Source organism: Aythya marila, assembly GCF_965140915.1.
Source record: "Aythya marila genome assembly, chromosome: 16".
Classification (NCBI taxonomy): Eukaryota; Metazoa; Chordata; class Aves; order Anseriformes; family Anatidae; genus Aythya; species Aythya marila.
This window is the reverse complement of record NC_139057.1, coordinates 14,471,572-14,495,033: the sequence shown is the minus strand read 5'-3', so window position 1 is coordinate 14,495,033 and position 23,462 is coordinate 14,471,572. Positions and strand designations below refer to the sequence as shown.

The following is a 23,462-nucleotide window of genomic DNA, read 5'->3' as shown; positions in this document are numbered from 1 at the left end:
AGAGCTAGCAAGTGTGGAAGCTGATGGTATCCTTCCCATAAATGCTCCATTACAGAGTCTATTCCCCATCCTCCTTTGCTGAAAGGCATAGATCTTATTTTCAGGGAATCCCCTTCTGCTTTGGATTAATTTGCCAAAGATACACAGATAAGGCAGAATTAGTGTCATGAGGTGCTAGAGTGGAAAAAGGCTGAAGGATTTATTGTTCAACCGATAAAAATTAAATAATTACTTAGTGCAGAAGGCTCCATGGCCTGAAGCTGTAAAAGTTTCCTTTGCAGCCATCTTCTGGCATGGGTGGAGGGGACAGAAAAAGGAGAAGGAGATGGCCTGAAAGCTGAAATTCCCCTGAGCACCTGGCTTGGAACAGCCTTTGCTTTACCAGGGCTCTGCTTGGGATGCAGTACGGGGTCCCTCTGTGCCTGTATTGCATTGCTAAAGCCCTTCCAAAATGCCCTTTCCTTCCTATGGGACATACCAGGTCTGGGTACTCTTCCAGCCGTGCTTGTGCCCCTGGAGCACACCCTGCCTTCCCCTGGGTTTACATCCTGGCAGCCCAGCGAGGACAAGCAGGCTGTCCCCCATTGATTGCCAGCTTAGAGTTGTCTCTGCCTCAAACAGAAAAAAACTAAACACCTTCTGTAAGGCAGAAGTGTTCAAATCAGCCTCCAAACCAGCTTCAAGTCAGCACATATCCATTCTAAAACAGCCACAGGCCATCGTGGTCCTAAGCCGCCATGCAGAGATGTGGGACAGAGACAAGGACCCCCCAGGCAGCCTGTCCCCAGGGGACACCAGCCTCGTGCAGCAGACACATTTCCAGCTGGGGGCTCGTCCCCATGCTGTGAGCCCATCTTGGGGGCAAAGGAAGTGCGCCGTGTCCTTGATGGACTGGTCCTTCACCTCTGTGCTAAGACGAGCTTTGTGAGGGTGCACCAGGCAGAGGACACCGGTAATGAGAAAACAACAGTCAACACAAGCCTGGGGACGGAAAGCTCCACGTCCCATTGACAGCTCCCTGCCTCGTGAGCCACCTAATGCTCTCCAAACTTCCCCGCTCCTTATCTGCCTCTCTCACACACACACTGCCTCCCCATCTTCTATTCCCGGCCCTCTTAATCCTTCCTGCCCTAGGAGCAAACGGCCTTTGCAGCCTTATTTTGTCAGCAGGCTACTTAAGCAAAAGGCTTGTTTTGCTGAACAGAGCAAAACAGACCATGCTTTTATGATATTTTACTAGACACTGTGGCAAATCCTGCACATATTTGACCTAGTGTCTGTAGCATTTATCTAATCAAAGGGATCACTGTGGCCTGAGCAGGACTGGGACGGAGGGCCCTGAAATGAGGCCACAGCAGGGCTACACTCTACCTTACCAGATACACCCTGGTGCACATCATTAAATTCATTTTTAGCCCAGGACTATTCCTGCTGAAGGAAAGTACAACCAGCCACGTGAGTGCAGAGAGGGTCCAGCTTGTCTCCTGAGAACACAGAGCAGAGGACTGTTTCCCCTGAAGAAAAGGATAATTTATTGTTAGTCCCAAGTAGGAAATCAGGGGCTTTCCCCTGTTCCCCGCTTTGCTCCTGCAGATCTGTAGCCCAAAGGTAAAGGTGCTATCTGGAAGCGCTACCTACATCCTAATTTAGCCACCACAGTGAGGATGGCCCAGGGAGCCAGGGCTGCATTGGTGCACCCAGAGGCACAAACACAAACATATTTGAAGCCCACGTTGGCAGCGTGGACACAGCCGATTGTGAAATCCGGGATGTTTTCAATGCAGAGCAAGCTGATACTGAATCATCAGTTGCTTGTTCTCCTGAGCAATCCAGCTGACGCCATTCAGTGATCAATTAAATACCCGCTCACTGATCTCACGCTTCTCACGCTTTTAGGTGGTGCACATTACACTGGAACTTGTCAGTCCTGCAGAGGGCTGACATGCCCTGGGTCAGCTCTGGGCCAGAGAGCAAGAGCTTGGCTGCTTGTGTGCCCCTGGGGTCTGCCCCAAGGTGTCGGCCATGCCGCAGGCTGGAGGCCTGTAAGGCAGCACAGGTTGAATCCCCAGAAGGCAACTCCACACTGCAGAGCAAAGCCCTACTATGCTGTAAAACGCCCAATGAAACTTTTAAGACGTGTCAGTCAAAGCGGGGCTGGGGTGTGTCTGACAGCGGGTGGCTCTAGCACCAGGAGGAAGGGGACAGGAGCAGGCCCGGCCGTACCCCCGGTGCCCGAGCCTGCCCCAGCCTGGCTCAGCCCCTCACTCGCCGCTCTGCTTGCGTGCCTGGCACTCGGCAAACCCTCACCCCAAAGGTTGTTTGGTCACGGCTGCAGAGTGGGACCTGTTTATAGGGCACTCAGCCCCTGTAAAACCGGGTTTATAGGGAAGTAAAGCGAGCCCTACGCTGTTACTTTGCATAGCAACGTGTAAATTGCAATGCGGGCGCTGACCTTCCCAGGGAGGAAAGGGAGAAAAAAGGAAGAGCTGTGGGGGGGAGGGAGCCAGAAGGGGAAATCGGGGGGCGAAGGCAATGAACGGTGGAGAGGGGAAGGCGATGACAGAAGTGAAGAGCAGCCTTGTTCTCTAGGCAGGGTTTTTTCCAAGTTTTCCACCCCAGGTACAATTAAGACCAACAGCAGCAGCTCGGCATCAAGGTCAATAGCCCCAGGAAGGTGTTTCCTGGGTGGCGAGCGCCTTCTCCCGCGGTCCCGCGTGTGCCTGGGGCTGAAATGAGCACAGCACCTCGAGATTCAATAATAAACAGTCAACAAGAATCACTGCTGCTCCACCAAAAAAAAAAAAAAACCACACACACAGCCTAGCAGCCTTCAGCAGTGGGTGATTAAAGATTAACCCCCTGCCTCCTGCCTCCACCCCTCTGGGGAGTATAGGCCTTGAGGCTCAGCAAATCCTTTCAGAGAAATATCTGAAATAAAAGACAACAGATAGGGGACGCAGCGAAGGCAGAGAGAGGCATAAGGGCCAATAGCCTCGGACAAGGGAATCAGTACAATCTGGCCCGTGTTTGCCGATGATAATGCGCCTTTCCAAAGCCCTGATAGACATGGAGATGGCAGATTATAGCGCAGCATTGGACCCGGCGTACACCACTCTGGAGTTTGAGAACATGCAGGTGCTGGCTATGGGCAATGGTAAGTCCCCACGCTGACGCTTCTCCTGAGGGACGAGGCCCCGAGGTGGTCGCCGAATCGCTCCTGGGGAGGGCTGGGGGCACCACGGGGCTCTGCTGAGTGGCTTGTGGGGGCTTCTTGCTTTACCTGGAGAGAAATGGAGGTGGTGGAGCAGTGCCGGGCATGGGAGGGATGGTGCCCGGACACCCCGGGGATGGGCGCGTACCAAGAGTGCGGTGGGATTAGCGGTCCACACCGGGCATTGAGCCACAGCCCAGGGCCTGAGCTGAGGACAGGTGGGTCTCAGTGCCCACAGCCTCCGAAAGAAAACAAACAAAAACAAACAAAAAAACCCTCCAAAGCTGCAAACTGAAATGCTGCCCAACACTCACCAGAAACTCCACCGAGCCCGTGACTCGAGCGGAAAGCCAGTCCTATCCCAGGAGTGGCTGTAGCTAGGTTTTCCCCAGCCCAGAAAGCTTCTTAGTGCCTGGTAAGGGTGAAATTGCTTTAAAAGGTGATTCAAGCACTGCCCCAGGAGCCACCCTGAGGCCACAGCCCTTCACCTGTGCAGTGCTGGGTGGGAGTGCGGTCCCTGGGGGCTCAGCCTGGTTGGGAGGGGAGCAAGTGGAGCTGGCAGGGGTTGTTGAGAGCTCCCATCCCTTCAGGAGGGTGGAATCACACGTAACCCACCAGGATTTGCAATACTGGCCCACCCATTTGGGGACCAAGGTGTACTGTTAATTAACACTCGGCAATAAGAGGAGACTCCTCTCCAAGTCCCACTAACATCTCTCTAAATACACGTTAATGACTAAACAAGTAACACTGCAGAAAATGACTCCCTGAGCCCCTTCCTCTTGCTCACCGTGTCACCGGGGCTGCTTGGGCACCCCTGTGCTGGCAGGACCATGCCAGCAGCACAGCTCTTTCCCCAGCTGCAGCTCCCTCCCCGCAGATATGGCATCGTGGTGCCAAAATTGGCAACCGCCTCCCCCTGCCCTCTGTGCCCAGGGCTGACCCTAACCACCTAGGGAGCTCAGGGCCAAAAGCAGCCCCCTTGGGCTCTGCCGGCACCCAGTGGGACCCTTGAGGACAAGCCCAGGCTTTGCTCCTGTGCTCCTTTCCCAGACAGCACACAGAGGTTTCTGTGTGGGGAAACCAGAAAAGCTCACCCTGCATGGGGCTGCGAGCGGGGCTCCATGGGACAGAGGGACGCAGGAATTTCATACAACTAGCTCAGGGGCAGCACAAAATGTGCCCTAGAGGCAGATGAGTCAGCTGCACTATAAGGCACTGACCCCTCTCCTCATGTGCCTAGGTCCTGGTGAGGGGCTGGTCTCACCCCAGGGCAATTGCCCATGGAGTGCCAGAGAGCTCGGCTGGTGCCCTGTGGGGCTCCCCAGCTCCAGCCTGGGGTGGCCACTCAGCTCCGAGAAGTTTGCCACTGTCCCACTGCAAATGCATCCTGTCTTTGGGCTGGCTTGGGGAACCTGAGGGGGTCCTGTCATCCTAACATAGCTGTGAGGTCACAAACTGTGTTGTTGTTTTTTTCTTCCTCCATTTACTTTAACTCCAAACCTATGTCCATTAAACTCCCTTCAACAGCCAGGAGCCCATATTTCTGGCACCATAAAAATAAACTCGATAGGAAACTTACCATTAGCTCACCAAAAACAGAACCAGTTCCTATCAGACAAAGATTTCTCCAATAACGGTGCCAGTTTCTCCTGTTATATATTCCTCTGTTTAGAGCACGATACACCACTAGGAGGGATGTATCTGGGCTTTCACTGATAGACAAGCATTGTGATTATGGATGCATTGGCTCTTTTATCCTCTCGGTTGCAAGCTCCATGTTTAAACATAGAAAGCAAACTGAAAACAAACTGAAAATCTAACTTTCTGGAACAACACTGAGGCAGCTGAGCCCTCAGGGTGCATTCAGAGGAAGGTTTTCGGAGGCAAGGGACACATGGGCCCAGAGGAAGGGGCTCAGGGGTTTGGGAGCAGGGGAAGGAGCTTCCCGAGCAGGCAGGGCAGCACGTCCAGGAACACAGCTCCTCCAGCCCCGAGGTACAGCCGGGTGTGCCAGGCTCAGAGAGGGAGCAAACTGTGACTCAGGAAAGCAACATAGGAGGGACACAAGGAACCAGAAAGCAAGCAGGGAAACGAAAACTGCTGCCAGAGCCAGGGGAGGGCTGGCTCGAGACGCCCTGTGTGAGCCCACTGCCAGGGTCATGGCATCCACTCCAAGCTACTTGTGCCCACCCATCTGAACCAAGGGATGGCATGAGGATGCTGTGCACATCCCCATACTAAATAAAAGCTAATATTAAAGTCCCAGAAGCATTACCTTAGCCTTCCCCCAGCACACAGGCTCCAGCTAGTAAAGGCAGCTGCTCTGGGACCAGCCTTTTTATAGCCCCCAGCTGCCCTGCGGCCCCTTTCTGGTGGGTGCCAAGTAGAAGCCGCTGTGGCTCTCCCTGGGCAGGCATTAACTGTGTCCCTGCCAAATCCAGGAGGAGCATGGTGAGGGAGAAGGCAAGAGGGGGATCAGGAGTGCAGAGCTGTTACCCACACACCTGGGGAGATCAGGGCTCACGCTCAGCATCTGACTGTCAGGTCTCCAGAAATGGGGGGTGAACGTCCTCTGGGGAGCCCCATTCGTTGTGCAATGCCCACCTCTGTGCTGTGGGATGCAGGCAGGGACACGAGTGGTGCCTGAGGATGTTCTTTCAGTGCCTCTGGCAGAAACCACTGCTGTCTTGGTCAGAGCCTCTGTTGGTCCTGCTGATCTCCATGACTGTCATTTGATGGGGGCTGTCGGGATCAATATACTCAGGTATTAAAGTCTCAGCAGGTTTCTGTGGCTTTGTAGATCCAGGGTATCATTTGCAAATGGGATTTCCACTGAGGCAGGGGAATGTGCTCATGCTGATACAAGAAAATGTGCACAGGAGGGGACAATTAGATCAACTGAATTACGAGCTGATCCCTTCAGCCTTGAGATTTGTTTGGCTTGCTGCAGGGGTTTAAGTGTAGGGCTTGTATGGTTTTGAGCCTTTCAGGTGTCCTTTCCTACAGAGACTGCTGCAATTCCCCACCCTCCCAAAAGAGCCCTGCACATGCCAGTCCCCTTACAGCTTTTAAGGACTGTGAGGCCCGTCTGTCCCAGCAGGAGTGTTACCAGACTGGAAGATACCCAGCACACCACCTCCTCTGTGTACAGTGTCACCCTTTCTTGCTGGGTTAGCTTGATCCATGCTTCCTTGCATGGCTAGTATTTGCCCATGAGTTTTCCAGCTGAGCCTGCTGTGCTCTGAAGGCCTCATTCAGCTGCAGACATGCTGTGCAGACTGCAGCTCCATGCCTGGCAGAGGCTCTACAGCACCTCATTTTTGTAACAGCGTCTGCTCAGGGCTGACTTGGGCTCTTTCAGGGCTATAACACAAACACCATGCTCATAACCCAGCAGCTCATCCTGAGCTGTAAGGCCTCAGCTTTAACTCTGCACCAGCTCACCCTCTGGCCATGCCACAGCGGCCCAAAGCATCTGCAAATCCCCCAGGAATTTGGGCTGTGCTCTGTGACAGCTGGGTTTCTGTACAGTCTGAAGGCACTGCTGGAGGCAGGCCTTTGGGAAGAGCTGTCTCACCGTGGCACACCAGCAGCTTGTACACATTCAAGGGGGCTGCAGTGACTTAGGACACTTGAGGCACCTCCACTCCTCACGCACATCTCTGACCAGTTCCTCCAAAAATCAGGCCTCTCGCTGCAGACTGAGCTAGGAGATAGATGTTGGCTGGCTGTCTCACCCTCTTCTCCCTGTGTCCTTCCCCAAGCAGACACATCTCCATCAGAAGCAGCCAACCTCAACACCTCCAACAGCATCGGGGTGAGCGCGCTGTGTGCCATCTGCGGGGACCGCGCCACGGGGAAGCATTACGGGGCTTCCAGCTGTGATGGCTGCAAAGGGTTCTTCAGGAGGAGCGTCAGGAAGAACCACATGTACTCCTGCAGGTAAGGACAGAGGGGGACGAGATGTGTGGCAGAGGCAAAACAGTCCCCAGAAGCAAAGCTCTGTACAGGAAAGCTCTCAGAGCATGGCAGCACGCTCCTTCATCCTCTTCATCCTCCCTGCATCCTCCACCATATTCCCTCACCTCATCCTCTGGCTGGGCAGGGCCAGAGGCACACAACAGCTCTCCCTCTGGCATGGCCCTCATGGGATTACTGAGGGAAGACCCTGCGAGCTCGTACTTTAGGGGCCAAGCACATGTTCTTTGCAAACAGGTGTTGCCAACTACGGATGCGACCAAAAAGCCAGGTGGTGCTGGTGGGGAAGCCCCGTTCCAGGGGCTGAGCACACTGCTGCCCTGCGCTCCGAGTGCAGCACAAACCCCTTTCACTCCCTGGGGGCACTTCAGTGGCCTCCTTCCCCTTCTCCATCACGAGGTGGAGGTGTGTCTGCCATCTCCCTGCTGCGCTCCCTGAGCACCTAAGGAGGCAACAAGCTGGGGAACGTGGCATGCAAGTGGCTGCGCAACCCGTGACGGGACGAGACATGCGTGCTGCTCGTGCACCTCACACACTTCACCCAGTGCTGCTGGCAGGAGGCCCACGGCTCTCCCATGCCACCAGTGGCTGCGACTTGCCTGCTCGCTGCTCTGAGCGACCAAGACCTGGAGTCAGGGAAATCGAGGAACCCTCAGCTCGGTGTCCGACTCCCTCAGGGCCTTTGAGTGATTCACTCCTGATGTCCTGACAGCCACTTGAACAGCGTGAACAGCAACGGGACTCTCAAATCTGGGTGATGGAAAGAAGCCCCAGATTTAGCAGTGCACATGAAACATATTTTCACTTGTACCCAGGGTTATTTAGCCTGGCTGCCCAGGGAGCCCCCTCCACACAGCTCCAGTGAGAAAAGCCCGGGTGTCCCGCTCTTTTGACACTAGACCTACAGAAGTGCTACAAAAATGCTTAAAGGGCTGCTTTCAGTCAACCATTTGAGGAAATCTTAGCCTGGGGCTTCCAGAAGCACAGCAGAAACAAAAGCTACAGAACTCGGCGTGGCTGGGAGCCCTTTCCCAGTTCTGTTTGCCTTTGTCTTTGCTTTGCAAGCTCGATCAATCAGCAGCAAATTAGAGCATATTTGCAAGTGAAATTCCTGCTGCAAATGGCTACCTGGCTTGTGTTGCATACAAGAACCACACATGGGAGATCAGCGTATGCACCCATGTGTGATCAATGTGGTAATACAAGTGTATAGGGCCAGATCTGGTTGCTTGCCACCTCCTCTCTGAAGCAGAGGTGACTGCAGAGCTGTGTGTGGACCAGCAAACTTGTCCGGAGGTCAGGAGCAACCTCCCTGGATCCCACACTGCCTTGGAGAGATGCAGGGACCTAAACTCACTTCTACCCTTTTTCTGAATTTATAATAAACGCATTCTTCCTCCCTTCTAACTGGATCCCAGCGTATAATAAAGGTTACCAAGGTAGCTCTGACCCTCTTGGCTCACACTTTTAACTTCCCTGGGGTGGTTGCTCCATCTCAAGTATCTCTGCCTCGTGGCCAGCATGTACAAGCAGCAGCCTGAGCTCCTATGTGTGACTGTCAGATCTAGCCTGTCCTTGTTACTCAGCCAGGGGTAGAGCAGAGGGCCGAGGTGCTCAGTTCAGATTAAAGCAAGCATGAAAGTAGCATGGATTGGGGCTCCTTTCTCAGGGTGAGCCTCAGGAAATCTGCTCTAAGTGTATCGTGGAGCCTGGGGCTCTGCCTTGTCCTGTCACCTCACTTCTGTAACAGGCTCGGTCTTGCTGCTCCTCACACCTGTTTCTTCCCAGGTTTAACAGGCAGTGCGTGGTAGACAAAGACAAAAGGAACCAGTGCCGATACTGCCGGCTTAAGAAGTGCTTCCGAGCAGGAATGAAGAAAGAAGGTGGGTCACAGCGTGGCTTCCCCGTGCTGCCCTCAGGAGGTTCACTGTCTGTCTGTCTGTCTGTCTGAGGAAGCCCCTGCAGCCAAAGGCCAGTCCCTGCCGGTTCGTGGGCACGCTCGCTCAGCCAGCTTAGTCCCATCTTCCTTCCATAGTCCTCCCCTCTGCACAGATCCAGGCCTCCATCACTGGGGGGTTAGGGCGAGTTTTGGCCCCTCATCATAAGCCCTGCATGTGCCCAGCCTGCCCTGCTGCCATCTGTACTGGGGCTTTGCAAGCAGCTCTCATCCCAACAGGCAATTAAGCTTCCAAGCAAAGCGCAGGGACCCTGTGTGCTCCTAAATTCAATTTCAGGGGCCCTTTTCAGGGGTCAGCAAAGACAGAGCCAGGGCCATGCCTGTGTCCCAGAACTTCCCATGCTTGTACATACAAATTGCACCCGTGGCTCTTTAGTGCACTCTCACACTGACACACACATCACCTCTGCTCCCACATCTGAGCGACCTGGGAACACTTCTTAATATCAGTGAGATGCAGGAACGTCAGAGAAGGCCTGGACAATTCAGAAACACTTTGGGAACATTGCTGTCAGTGCTAGTGCCCACGGTCACCATCAGATCCACAGCAGGACAGGTGCCTCCAGCAAAGGGTCCCGCTATCATTTTGCCCTTTTGTTTCCTCATGTGCCTGTAGGTTCTTGTTGGCCCTCAGTAGACAGCTGAGTTTTACCTGATACATCAGCCATGGCAGGAAGGACCCAGAGCAAGGTGGAGCATTTCAACTATGCCTCTACTCGAAATGAGTAAAGACATCCATCCACCTGCCTGCATGGCCTGGGAGCACCCCACAGACCTGCCTGCATCTCTGTCTCTGCAGTCCTTCTGGGTCCCCTGCCCCAGACATGACGGGGCAGGATTCACCCCCTGCTCAGCCCTGCTCGCTTCTCAGAAGCCCTCACAGCAGTGAGGGCACCTGGGGCTGCCGGTGATCACGCTGGTGACCCTGCTGGTGGAGGCACCAAGGCCCTGCCCCATGAACACGGGGCTGTGGGAAGTTCTCTGAGCAGGAGCATTTCTCCCCCATTAAAGCGGATGAGGTGTTGCAAGGAACCGGGCCTGACTTTTCCTGAAGAACATAGGAATCCTCCTCTCCCCGCAGAGCCCGCTCATCCCGTGCCCAGAGCTCTGCTGCTGTCTGTTAATATTCAATAGAAGTTACATTAGGTGCATGACCAGCTAATACTGAGCAAACATTTGGAAAACATCATGGCGTGACTGAACTCGGGGGCCTGCTACTGATAACAAGCGGCATAACCTTGAGAGCTCCTATTTACAGCCGCTGACTGCAGGGCTTTGCTTCTGGCCCAGCCTCATTATTGCTTTTTATCAGGCGGATTTATACATTGAGAACGTATCAATCCAGGCAGCCAACAGCCTAAGGCAGAGACTGTTCTGTTTCCCCTGCCATCGATCAATACCTTATTTGAGCAGATGGCTTTGGGTGACTGGCTTGGCTGTGGTGAGTTATGGCCAGCCCACGGCCTCGGAGCAGACAGAGAGGCAAAATCTCCTCCTCAGCATTCCTGCTGCTGCTCCGGCTGCTGCTGCCTCTCGGATTTGGAGCTCAGGCCCTGCTCAAGAGCAGACCAAGCAGGGAGGCGTGCCGGGGGGACACCTGTCCTGGGACTCACTTTGTATTAAGGTGTGAGAGCACTCTGTTGCTCTGGATAGAAACACAGGAGCTGGTCTGCATTTTCTTCCTTACCGTAGCTGAGAGAGGTTTGCAAACTGCACCTACGCAGTGCAGGAGCTTCCCAAATGCAGCTCACAGAAGTCGCGTGGACAGACAAAATAGCCCTGCGGGTACTCAGCTGCTCAATGTCACATGTATGGGGGCTCTGTGTGTGAGCAAGGCCACAGTCTCAGAGATTCCCCTAAGACACTGATCCTATATCTTGAAATCAAAAACTTGAGAGCCAGGTCCTCTGAAATGAAACTTTCCCCTTGAACCCCACAGGTTTCGAACCAAGTCCTTGAGCTCTGAAACACCCCAGTCCCAGGAAAGCCTAACAAAGGCAATGTGAACACAGAATGACTAAATGTAGTCAGCTCTCGCAGGCATCATGTCACAAACCAGAGACAGCTGCACCCTGCCCTGCCAGGCAGGGAAGCTGGGAAATTGCAGCTCAGGAAGCAGTCCAAAGCACTGCGAGAGGGAACGCCAAAAGACTGTGATAGTTTTTGCTGTGCATTTCCATGAATAACCTGCAGCTATGCCAAATTGCTCTCTTGCAGCTGTACAAAACGAACGGGACCGAATCAGCACCCGGAGATCAAGTTATGAAGACAGCAGCTTGCCCTCCATCAATGTCCTACTGCAGGCAGAAGTCCTGGCACAGCAGGTACCTCTTCTTTCTTCCCTGGCAAATTCAGAAACATCAGGCACTATCTGACCACTAGGGCCTGGTGAGTATTTAACAGCTGAGTCTTCAGATCCCTGCCTATTTTCTAAGCAACTTATCTGCCAACTCAGTGCCGGTTTTTCAAGACATTGTTACCTGAAACTTTCCCCTTAATGCTCCTTGGTCAGGAGCTGTGCTGTAATAATAGGCAATGTGGGGCACATGGAGGCTGGAGAGCCTGCTGGAAGAAAACGGGAGAGTTATTGCAATCCAAGGAGCTGCAGCAGTCTGTGCCAGCCGAGGGGCTGGCCTCGCACAGGCAGTTTCCCTTTCCCGATGCCCGTTAGGAACTCCTGGTTTCTAGCTTCCTGCACAGTTTCACAAGGAATCGGTTTCATGCTTTTTTATGCAGATATTCTTTCCAGTGCTTGCTTGACGTTCCTCATTGCCACAAACATACTGCCAAAACTGATTTCCTAGAGCATTCACTGAAAAGAGGATTCCAGTTTAAAAGTCTGCACACAGTGTTTGTCAAATGGGCTTTGTGTGGGAGGACACAGGACAGGAGCTCACAGGCCATGGCTGGAGGCAGGAGCAGCCATCCTTCGTGGGAGCTGAGGAGAGCAGCACTCCTTGTCCTCCTGAAAACAAAGATGGGTTCCAGTTGGTGGTCCGTGTTCTTCCTTGCTCCAAGGCTCACGTTGCCCTCAGAGTGCCCAGGGAGATGCCCCAGGACAGGACACGCCGCACTCTGGGCTCCGTGCTCAGGCTGTAAGGTCCTGCTCCTTAAAGAGGGGATATATCAGAACGGCTAAGGGCCAAGCCTTGACAGCAGCAGTGTACCCATGTCTCACTTTGTCCTGCACAGGTCCTAATGTATTTATCTACCCTCCAAAAATAACATTGGTGCTGCTCCTGGAGAGGTGAGATAATGGGGTCTCAAGTCACCAGACCTAGAAGGGAAGGGCATTTCTGGGTCCTGCAGTGACATGATATGTAAGGCTTGAGTGGGGTCTGCTGATAAAACTACAGCCATTGACAAATCCCAGGGAGCTGTTGCTCTCCCGCAGAGCACAGGCAGACTCATTAAACAAGGCAGGCTCCGGCACACTAATTGGTAACTTTTATGTTCCTAGTAATTAGAACGAGATACTGCTGAGGAGCTGTTTTCTCCAAGATCTTGGGTCACTCACTCAGAGGTCTTTATTTATTTGCTAAGCCTTCCAGGGCATTCTGATTAGGGTAATAGGTGGTGAGATTTTTACAATCTTATTTATTCAATAGTAGCTCGAGAGCTGGAGAGCTTCCAGGTAATGCAACCTGAACAACAAAAAAAAAACCCACGCAGATGGCATTTGAACTCCATTTCCTTAGGGAGGCTGGCAGGGTCCAAGCTGAAAATGCTGGCAGGAACAGGACAGGAAGAGCTGATGTTGTACATGAGCGGACAGGGCAGGCAGAGGGCAGTGATGGGGTTGAGTTAATTGCTTACAGAAGCATGAGGATAAAGTAGTGACTAAGGGCAAGTTTTCAGATGAGCTGGGTGAGCAGCTATGCATGAGAACCAGGCAGGAGGTTGGGTGCCTGGTTTGGGGGAGATGTTCTTTCTCAGGGTGAAGGGACTGGCAGAGTTGTCAGGCCTTTGCATATGAAATGGCTCCATTTGCCTCTGCAATCCCAAATAATTCTCCATGCAGAAAAGGGACCTGCATTGTGGGCATGTTTGCACACGTACAGTTTTGCAAAAAAGGCTTAAATGTGTGTGTGGAGGTTAGAGGGACACCAAGAGGGAAAGGCTGACTGCTACATGAGCCCCTTCATTCCCTCTTGGATCTTGACTGAGCACATTTGTTCAGTTGGAGGAAGATCTTGGCTTTGGGAGCATTTATACTGTAATTCTACTGAATTTGAACTATTCAAGGCCTGACAGTTCACCAAGGTGATCCACAGTCTCAGCTTTGCAACATTTCTTATTCACAGATAACCGATTTGACCTCATTTTGAAATGAACTGGGCTGCATATTCTGGAGGCTGGATGTGCAGCAGATAAAACTCTGCTTGGAGTCTTCATCAGCACACAACCCTGAGCCTCCCAGGCCTGGGATTTTCCTGTCTGCATTCCCTCTGCAGCATTGAAAGCTGAAGGCTCCTTTCTTTCCTTCCAGATATCATCCCCGGTTCCTGTGATGAACGGAGACATCCGAGGGAAGAAGATTGCCAACATCGCTGACGTCTGCGAGTCCATGAAGCAGCAGCTGCTGGTGCTGGTGGAGTGGGCCAAGTACATCCCCGCCTTCTGTGAGCTACCCCTGGATGACCAGGTGAGTGCCCGCGGCCACCCGCCTCACTCTGCCCCGACCAAGGCGGCTGGGAGCCGAACGAGAGCCGAGACCTTCAAAGAAAATGCGCATTGTTCACTCCCTTATCGGGCTGCTGCAGCTGATGGGGAGCCCGTACACACAATGGCAACGCAGGGTATTTGCATGTGCAACTGATCAGCCCACGAGCACAGGTGTGATAACAGCGAGCTGAAATTAGGCACACAATCAGGCGAGCATTTTGTATGGATCTATCAGTCGATCATGGATTGATTATAGTTTGTGCAGCACTTTGAAAACCTGAAGTGCTGTACAAATGCTCAGGGTAATTGGAATTAGCAGGAATTCTCACCTAAAGCCTGCTCAAGACCAAACAAATTTAGCTGTCTAGCTGTCTGTCTGTGTTTCTGTTTCTTGCCTGGGGATATGCTGGTATTCATTCTCCTAGAGTGAAGTTATTGAAACTAAACACTATTTTGCTCCCAAGGCAATAAGAAAATCTCTCTTCAGAGTTAAAAAGCAGGAATATATTTACATTTAACACAAATAACTAAAAAAATATTTATGGATTTCCTAACCAAGATAGGCACCATGCGTTTGAATTCCTCTGTAAAACTGTACTGCAACATCTCATGCTGCATCAGAGACACAAAGAGCTATCTTCAGCTAAGTCTAAATATCAGACCAGATGTCACAGGACACGATGTGCGTCCTGGCTCAAACAGTATGTGAGGATGGTGGGGAAGCTCCAGTGGGAAGGGACGCTTCTGGCAGCGGCCAGCACAGCTCCTCTTACATGTAGGAAGGCATTTCCAATCCAGCCACTGTTCAGCCACAAAACTAGCCTGGGTCCTCTTCAGCTAGGATTAGTTTCCAGCCCAGTTCCAGGGCGTATCCAGCTGATCAAAACCCCCTAAGTGCTAAAGCTGAGAGCTTCAGTAAAAAATTAGCAGCCCATAGCTCCAGGGAATCTAACGATCTTTCAAAGCACAGTTAATTCCATTATTTTTTAACACTGTGTGAAAGTGTTAAATTGTTTAAAATGATAATCTGCTAAACTCCTAAGGCAAATACAACTGAAAAATTATGAAAAACAAAATGGAGTCCAACAGCAAATGACATTTACACAGCAAACAGGCTGCAGCCCAGGGGAGGCTTGGGGCAGCTCGGCATAACCCCTTCTGCCATTTGGAACAGAGGCAGTAAACCCGGTTAACAACTGCAAACTACAGCAATTTCTACCTGAGCTCATTTTACAATTGTGGGGCTGTCAAACTTTTCAGAAGATGAAAACAAAACCTAAAGAAGAGACTGTCTGAACACTGCCTTCCCAGAGGGGAAAGGCCACGCGCGGAACATGCCACAGAAAGAGCTCTGTTATGACTTCCATGAGCAGCTCCCCCGTGACGAGCAGTTCCCAATCTGTCCCAAAGGGCTTGAAAGGAAAGCCTGTGTTGCATTAAACCTAATCAGTTAATGACATCCGTGCTTTCGAGGGACGGAGTGTGAGAACAGAGACAGCAGATACTCAGGGGAGTGCAGGAAGGAGGACAGACATGCCAAGGAGCAGGAATGAACAAAAATACATGCGAGCCAAATGCCCAAGGGGCATGAGAGCTGGTCAAGACATGTCCGGTGGGAACATGTAATGTTGGGAAACGCTGTGACACTGCCATTAAAATGCTGCCTCAGAATGAATCATCTCAGCCAGCATATTTATAGGAAAGGTCACACCCAACTCATTTTTCCTCTGCACCAAAATGTCAGAGTACTGGGTTTGGTGGGGCAAAGCCATTCCACTTCAAAGTTAAAGTTCTACTTTGCGGTGTTACAACTTTTATATTTATCCTAGTTGACAAGGGAGTGATGTATCTCAGGGTGATCACTGCAAGAACAAAGAACAGTTAAGATGTTTTTGCTTTGCTGAAGTAATTTAGTTTAACTTTAAAGTACATTGTATGGATACAAAAATGGTGTTTCCAACCTGAGCTTTTGAATTTGGATTAGGCAGAAAATTTCCATGAGGGGTTTGTTCCCCATTGGGACTTGCAGTCTTTCCAACCTTCTCAAATTTTCGGCAGATAGGAAAGCTCAGCTTTGTGCAGCTCCACTAATTACGAGCAGCTCAGCTAGTACACCCACCCATGTTTGGATAGCGATAGAGAGAGGCTAGATTTGGGCATACAGATAAAGGTTCCCCAGCATCATGTGTGCATACTCTTTTTGCAAGGACCTCCACTCTGTTTATTTTGCATAACCCTTTTACACCCCCAGGAAGAAAAAAAAAAAAAAAAAAAAAAAAAAAAACACCAAAAAACATCTCTCAGACATCAGCATCTTTTTTAACCAGCGCTTTCTTCCACAGGTGACACACTTCCCTGACATTTCTGGTAGGGTAGGACTTTGCTTGGCTTTGTCAGATGCTGAGAGATAACCCACTGGAAAAGGGGACCATTCCCATCAGGACAAACTTTTCAGAATCTCTCCTTTAATGTTTAATGATTGTTTTCTTCAGCAGAGTTTCCTGGCTGGATATTAAGGAGCCTCCATGTCAGGCTGTCCAATTGTTAACTTCTGTTTCTGCCTAAATCTCTGAAATTTTTAACCGAAGGAGGGCAAAAGATTCAGAACATTCTCGGGAGCCAATGGAGGGTGTAAAATGAAACACTTCAATCATTAACGCCAAGGCAGAAAAACATCCCTTTGGCTTCCCTGGCCCAAATGCCCACTGCTATGGAGGGAACAAATGACCAGAGAGCGACCCCCCAGCCAGTGGACGTGAGTCCCTGTGGGCACTGCCCAGAGACACGGCAGCCCTCCTCCTTGGTCCTGTGAGAGACAGCTAAAGCCTCATCTCCCCTCACACAGGCACCTCAGGCTCATTCCTGGGCCTCTGATCCCGGGTCACTGAGTGCAGCAGGGAGCTTTCAGCGAGGGGCACGATGCACGTGGGCTGGGTTACAGGAATCCCCCCGTGCTGCCCTGGTAGGGCCCTGCAGCCCCATCCCACCCCGTGACCAGGCTGCTCTGCAGTCTCTCCCCACTGCCTTCCTCCTCAGTCATCATGGTTTCACCCAGTCTCTTCCTAAGATGGAACCTCACTTTCCCAAGCACTCCCTTGCTTCCCCCTCCCATACATCTAGCCTGAGTGTAACACAGATTCTCAGCTTCCTCTGCTGCTTACATGAAATCACAGCCGTGTGTGTCTGTCTGTGCACCACCCAAGTAACTTGTCCCTACCCTTGCAGGTGGCACTGCTGCGAGCACATGCAGGCGAACATCTGTTACTGGGAGTTGCCAAGAGGTCCATGGTGTTCAAGGATGTCTTGCTGCTAGGTAAAGAGTGCGCTTCTGCTCCCTGCTGCTCTGTTCCTGCTAAGCTTCCCTGCTGGGATAAAGGAGAGCGTGGTTCAGTGTTTGCAGGCACCCTTTTTGCAGGGTGGTGGCTTGAGCTTTTAAGGAACCCTTTGTGTGCAGCCAGGCCTGACACATATTCACATCTGGACCATGACATGTTGGTGTGGCAAAGGTAGTTGACAATAAACATCCCCATCAGGTTTAGTGTAAGCAGGCTGTGGTGTGATTGAGAAGAAGCTCTTGCTCCTCAATCAGCTTCTCCTTGCTTGAGTGACTCCTGAGTGGGGAGGAGCTGCTCTGGCAGAAAAGATCAGCATTTCTGGTGGGCCATACTAGGCAGAAACAGGAACTTTTTAAGGCTTCCATCTCAACATTAGTTGTCTGGGTTTTGAACTCCTTGTCACCCTTATGAATTTTTGGTCAATGACGGGGTGATGGTCTCTGTGCTGCTTGTCCAAAGGAAACGACCATATCATCCCACGGAACTGCCCCGAGCTGGTGGAGGTCAGCCGCGTGGCCATCCGCATCCTGGACGAGCTGGTCCTCCCCTTCCAGGAGCTGCAGATAGATGATAACGAATACGCCTGCTTGAAAGCCATCATCTTCTTTGACCCAGGTATGCTCTGTCTTGCAGCAGGCAAGGCTCATTGTCAAAGGGAACTAGTCGCTGTTATGCCAACTAATATTAGTTGTGAGCTGTGGAAGTGCCGCCTGGTCTCCTCCTGGGGTCAAGCTGTTCATAGAGGGAGGGGTGAAGTCAGACTAAGAAGAAGAAAAATGTCCACTGCCACAGACAGTAGAGAATCAGAGACAGCTCACCTCAGCCTTTGCCCGGAATTCATGTTATTACTGAAGGACAGTTCCTAGGGAAGCAGCCTGGATAGTTTGCTCTGTGGGTTGTTTCAGATGCCAAAGGACTGAGTGACCCCTCCAAGATCAAGCGGATGCGGTACCAGGTGCAGGTCAGCCTGGAGGACTACATCAATGACAGGCAGTACGACTCACGGGGCCGCTTCGGGGAGCTGCTGCTGCTGCTGCCCGTGCTGCAGAGCATCACCTGGCAGATGATAGAGCAGATCCAGTTTGTTAAGCTCTTCGGCATGGCTAAGATCGACAACCTGCTGCAGGAGATGCTGCTGGGAGGTGAGTGTTTGAGGGTCCTGCAAGAGGCCTCCCAGTTCTTCCTGATCCTTTGGGAACCCTCACAGCCACCGTTCCCCATCTGAAAAAGGTGGAGATCCAGCCTGTCTGCAGGTCAGCCCTTGACTCGCATGAAACCATCTCCTCCTGTCATTTGCAGTTATAACAAAGAGTATTTATATTCTAATCACCTAAAGAGATGCTTTACCTCTGCAGCTACTTACAGAGAGGAATCCCCAGCCCTCTGCATGTAGACAAGTGTCACAATGCAACCCCCAGACTCCTACGAGCCAGCTGTTTCACTGATCCTCCTCTGTCAGGAGGGAGTTGTCTAATCTAAAGGGTCTGAAAGACCAGCTTGAAAGTGCATCCCATATTTTCTACTGGAAGCATCCAATGGGAAAAAAAAAAAAAAAAAAAAAAAAAAGAGAGAGAGAGAGGGAGAAGTCACTGTGCTATTTTTCACCATAGAAATGTGTCTCAAGAGAAGAGGGATGTAACCCTACATAAAAGTAAATGCAGGCAGGGTTACTGAGCCCAAGGCATCTGTGGAGAAATATGGGATAGGTACAAGCTGATCGTGCACAACTGGGGAGGCCTGGGCATTTTGGTGCAGTGTTTTTTTGCCCATCTGAGATGTCTCTTTCTGCTGTAGTGGCACCTAATATGATATGCACGTTTGTAGGTTCATCAAGTGAAACGCCGCATGCTCACCACCCCCTGCACCCTCATCTGATCCAGGAGAACCTGGGAACAAACGTCATTGTGGCCAACACAATGCCTCCTCAGATGCACAATGGGCAGATGTGTGAGTATTGCCAGAGGGAGGGGAGCCCCCGGGAAAAACTGAGAGCTTTCCAATGTGTGGAGGTAGTTTCTACCTTGTAAGGACATTTCAGTGCAAGACAGTCTCTGATCAAAGTCTGTGAGAGAATGCAGAAAGGAGGGAAAGACAAACAGAGAAGTGGATTAGATCAGAGCAGGATGGACTGATTCAACAAGATACTCCCTGGCAGACTGTAATTTTTGCATAGCCCTTAAATTTAGAGATGGATGATCCCACCCAGTGCTTACTGAGAGCAGTGGAAAGGCTCCCCTTACCTTGAATGGTCCAAACACACCTCACTTCACCCTGTGCAAAAACAGAAGAATCTGATCCAACACAAAAGGTTACCACATGGGAATTTGGGCTGAAACGATCTCAGCTGACCAAAAACTGTGGCCAGTACAGGCTAAAAGCCCAGTAGCTCCCTTCATCCAGTGTTCATCACTGTGGCTCTCCCAGGGCATCTAACCAGGCCCGCATGTCAGGGCTGCCCTGCAGCCAACACACCAGCCATTAGGGGCTATCGTTTTGCTACAGAGCCTTTGTCTGGCTTACAGCTGAACCTAGCACGGATAGGGGATAGATCCCATTGCCATCAGGTCCATGTGGCCCTCTTCTAATTTTGTGTGTCTCTCTGTAGCAACTCCAGAAACTCCCCAGCCATCTCCACCCGCGGGCTCAGGGCCAGAGCAGTACAAGCTGCTGCCCGGAGCCATTGCAACCGTGGCGAAACAGCCCAGCTCCATCCCACAGCCTGCCATCACAAAACAGGAGGTCATTTAGCAAGCTGCAGACCGGCTGGCCTCGTTGAGAAGACCGTGTGGGAGAAAAACCTGAGCTGCCTCTGTCACTGTGAAAAGAGAAGCCATCCAGAGGTCCTCAGGCACAAACACACGGACTTGCTTATTGGACTAGTCCACCACTACCAAAAGCTGTCTTCCTGCAGCTATGGGCAGCGCATGCCACGGAGAGCCTCGAGTCACAGAACTAAGGTTGAAGCCTTCCTGAAACCCTCATTCCTCATAAGAAGGGCCAGATTTCTGTCTGCCTCCATCGGGAGGTTTGCAGGGACTGGCTGTGGACAGTGCAGCTGGCTGTTCCCCATTGCTGCCTCTCTGCGTCGGTTCAGCATGCACCAGACCCTGTGAACAAGCAATTCTCCAAACCAAGACACTGTGCTGTGCAAAAGGAGGGCCTCCACCCACAGCCATGCCAGCTCCCCAGACAGCCCCCATCCTGCCAGACTTCTCGGAGGTGACAGCTCCCCTAGGAGCATTGCTGCAGGTGAAGCACACTGGGGTTTGCCCAGGCAGCACTGAGAGAATGGTTCCTCAGCCTCAGCTCACCCCAAACCTTACCATGGTCACCTTCCAGCAAACTAAGCTCCCAGCCAGCTCTACCAAACCTTTTCAGCTGATACAGGCACACTTGCCCACTGGGATTTTCCACTATTTGTATCCTGCTGCCTTTTGAGGGGTTTTGCTGTTTCCATGCCATGGCTGCTGTCCCACCACAGGGCTCAGAGAGGCAGCCAGATCATTCCTTTACACTACTGCCTCCTCACCACCCAGCATGGGAAGCCGGGGAATGTGGGATGGGGCCACCCCAGCACAGGCTGTGAGGGTGAGAATTGCCTGAGCCTCACAAACAGACTCCTGAGTGCCAGGAGTGTTGTAACCCAGGAGTTCAGCTCAGACCCTTTGCTTTAAGGCTAAGACATGCCATATGATCTACGTGTCCAGTTCAGTGACACTCCCTCCTTAGAGTGAGTGGCTGATAACAGATTTATAGGGCTTCACAATGTGATAAGAACTCATTATGGCTCCTCCAGACCTCAGCAGGTTTGAGAGCAGAGCCTCAAAACACAGTGCTTCGAGTCCCACAGCGAAGACTGACAGAGGCCAGGGAAGGGCCCTGTCCCACCAGAGCCCCTCGGTCTGCCCCAGCCTGCACAGCCTAGCCCCCGTTTCCCTGTGCCTGCCTATTTCTGTTACTCTCTGAGGCCTGCCAGGGCCGAAACCATGCAGATTTGACCTTTGGTTTACAGCTGAAATCAGGCAAGGAGCCCTCCTGTCGCCTCCGCGGGCACGGCCTCCAGGCCTCTCCTCAGGTTCAGTTTTGGCAGCACCACAGCAGAGGTGCCGAGAAAACCTGGAACAAATGTTTTTTGTGAGAGAAGGCCGACAGCAGATGCACAGCATCTGTGCCCTGGAAAACCCAGCAGGAAGGAGAAAGATCCTGGTTTAGCACTGGGAAACAGCAGCTCTACCGAACCACAGACTGCGTTCCTGCGGGTCCTGGCTATGTGGGGTGATGTGGGCCCTGTGGGGACATGAAGCTGGTGGAATCGCAGCAAAAATGGGGCCTGGGACAGGTCCCCAGCAGGGACGAATCTGAGCCAGCCACACCAGAGGAGCTGCAGCTCTGTGCCGTGATCGCCAATGCAAACATGGAACACCTCGCCTTGCGCCCACGGCGTCAGAAGCGTTGTATTGTCCCTGAGAGCTGGTGGCATTATACTGAGTAATTTATTGCAATGATGAATCCAATCATTTTCTGTAAATTATTTTGTAAATCACATTGATTATTTATAATTGGGAGATTAAATGAAAAAAAAAAAAAAAAAAAAAAAAGATTAACCAGGCTGTCTTTTCCAACTGCAGCAACCATTTTCCCCCGTACGTAGAGATACTCTGTGGGGAATCACTGTGGTCCATTTGCACCGAGCATTCCTCGATACTGTACATTAATTTTTGCTGGTTACTGCCTTCCAATGGAAACAGAGGAATATTTCTTCACTAGAGTTTGTATTCATAAAAAAAAAAAAAAGAAATAAATGCCAAAATATTTTCTAACTTTTCCCAGACAGATGGATTTCTTTCTTCTGGGAAGACTTATTCTAAATTCAGGAGCTCACCTCCCTGTTGGTCTGAGCACAAAGCATATGTGTATTGAGGAAAAAACTAAAAAACAAGTGTTTGATGCCGCTGCCAGCTGTCACTATTTCATGGGGAGCCTAATGTTAGCTGGTGTCTGTCCTGAAGCCATGTATGCTGGAATCATAAGGTTGAATGACAACCCCAATTTTCATTAAAACAACCACGAAGAATAAATATTTACTTCCATGATTCCAAAGAGCTTAAAAACTTCAATTAACCACACTCTGAGTGCCAAGCAATGGAAGATAAAATGTTATTAGCATTTTGAACCCATTCATTTCTAAGTCCCTCTCATATTTTAAGGGTCATTTTTTAGTATTTGGGGGCAATGATTCTGCTTTGGTTCACACACAGCCAACCTACTGCTGACAGCAGGTGCAGTCAAAGGCAGAGTAAGCTTATAGGGCACAATAAGACAATAAAGTGAAAGTCAGCTTGTCACCAGTTGTAAAGGTGAAGAAATGCCTTGACAATTAGAGAAGACTCTTAATGACCTGCTCTGATCACGCGAGCCTGCTCTCAGCTGCAGCATTCATGGCAAGATAACAGGAAGAGAGGAGAGAGGTCTAGATTGCTATAAAGATTTGGTATCTGGGGAGGAACAACATCTAGCATTTTCAGTGCTGATCCACCTGAGATGCCCTTCATGTCCCCCCATCTCCTGCCCCTAACGTGAAGTGAGGAGGACAGTCCCACCCCAGGCAGAAGGGCTTGAGGGGCAGCCTGGTTTTGCAGCCTGCTACTCACATCACAAGCCTCCTTGTGCATCCAGTGACCTTCCAGTTAGTCATGTTGGTGAAAACATCTCATACCTGTCAACAGGTACAAGATGCAGCTATGCTTGAGGGCTGTGTGGAGACAGAACTTAAAGTTTGCCTTCAGTCAGACACCAAGGGCCCAGAATAGGGCAGGCCTCGAACAAAACACCCCAGCACCTACGCACCCTTTCCCAGCTGATGATCCAGAACCACAATGCCATTGCTAGACGTGTTATATCAGCCCAGACACAGTGACTGAGTGATTAGTCAAGAAAAGGAGAAGGAGTTAGTTCCTTGCCTTTAATGTGGAATAAAACCCAGGACTGCTCTGTCTGCACAGGAACCCCGTGACCCACAGTTGGTTTCACCTGGGTATATGCCCTAATAGCTCTGCATATGCAATATCAAATCTTTGAAGCAATAAATTCTCCTGGATTCCTTCCCGTGAACTGTTCTATCAAGGTTGCCCTTTACCTGGTTAATCTTAAATCAGTGCAGTCCCTAGAAGATTTTTCTCATTGCTGGATTCAGCTTGCTTGGAAAAAAAACCTACAAACAGCCCCAGAGACAACTTTGTCCTTATGAGGTATCCTCAGTCACAGCCCTCACCTCTTCTGTCATTCCAGCCTGGAATCACACTGAGACACTGGT

At 51.2% G+C, this 23,462-nt stretch overlaps 1 protein-coding gene across 3 annotated transcripts in view; it reads left to right on the top strand.

Moving 5' to 3' along the window:
* Positions 1-22,343, top strand: part of HNF4A (hepatocyte nuclear factor 4 alpha) — a 34,930-nt gene extending 12,587 nt beyond the window's left edge. Inside the window, exons 1-10 of one of the 3 annotated variants that reach the window (XM_082773196.1) lie at positions 2,708-3,154; positions 6,982-7,156; positions 8,981-9,075; positions 11,367-11,473; positions 13,639-13,794; positions 17,040-17,127; positions 17,609-17,764; positions 18,055-18,291; positions 18,974-19,096; positions 19,755-22,343. In XM_082773196.1, coding sequence (XP_082629322.1) covers positions 3,034-3,154; positions 6,982-7,156; positions 8,981-9,075; positions 11,367-11,473; positions 13,639-13,794; positions 17,040-17,127; positions 17,609-17,764; positions 18,055-18,291; positions 18,974-19,096; positions 19,755-19,897 — 1,401 coding nt within the window. In that variant the 5' untranslated portion in view covers positions 2,708-3,033 and the 3' untranslated portion in view covers positions 19,898-22,343. Of the gene's footprint in view, positions 1-2,707; positions 3,155-6,978; positions 7,157-8,980; positions 9,076-11,366; positions 11,474-13,638; positions 13,795-17,039; positions 17,128-17,608; positions 17,765-18,054; positions 18,292-18,973; positions 19,097-19,754 lie in introns of those variants that run through there. The other 2 variants (XM_082773195.1, XM_082773197.1) reach the window with 2 other exon arrangements.
* Positions 22,344-23,462: the final 1,119 nt, after the last annotated feature.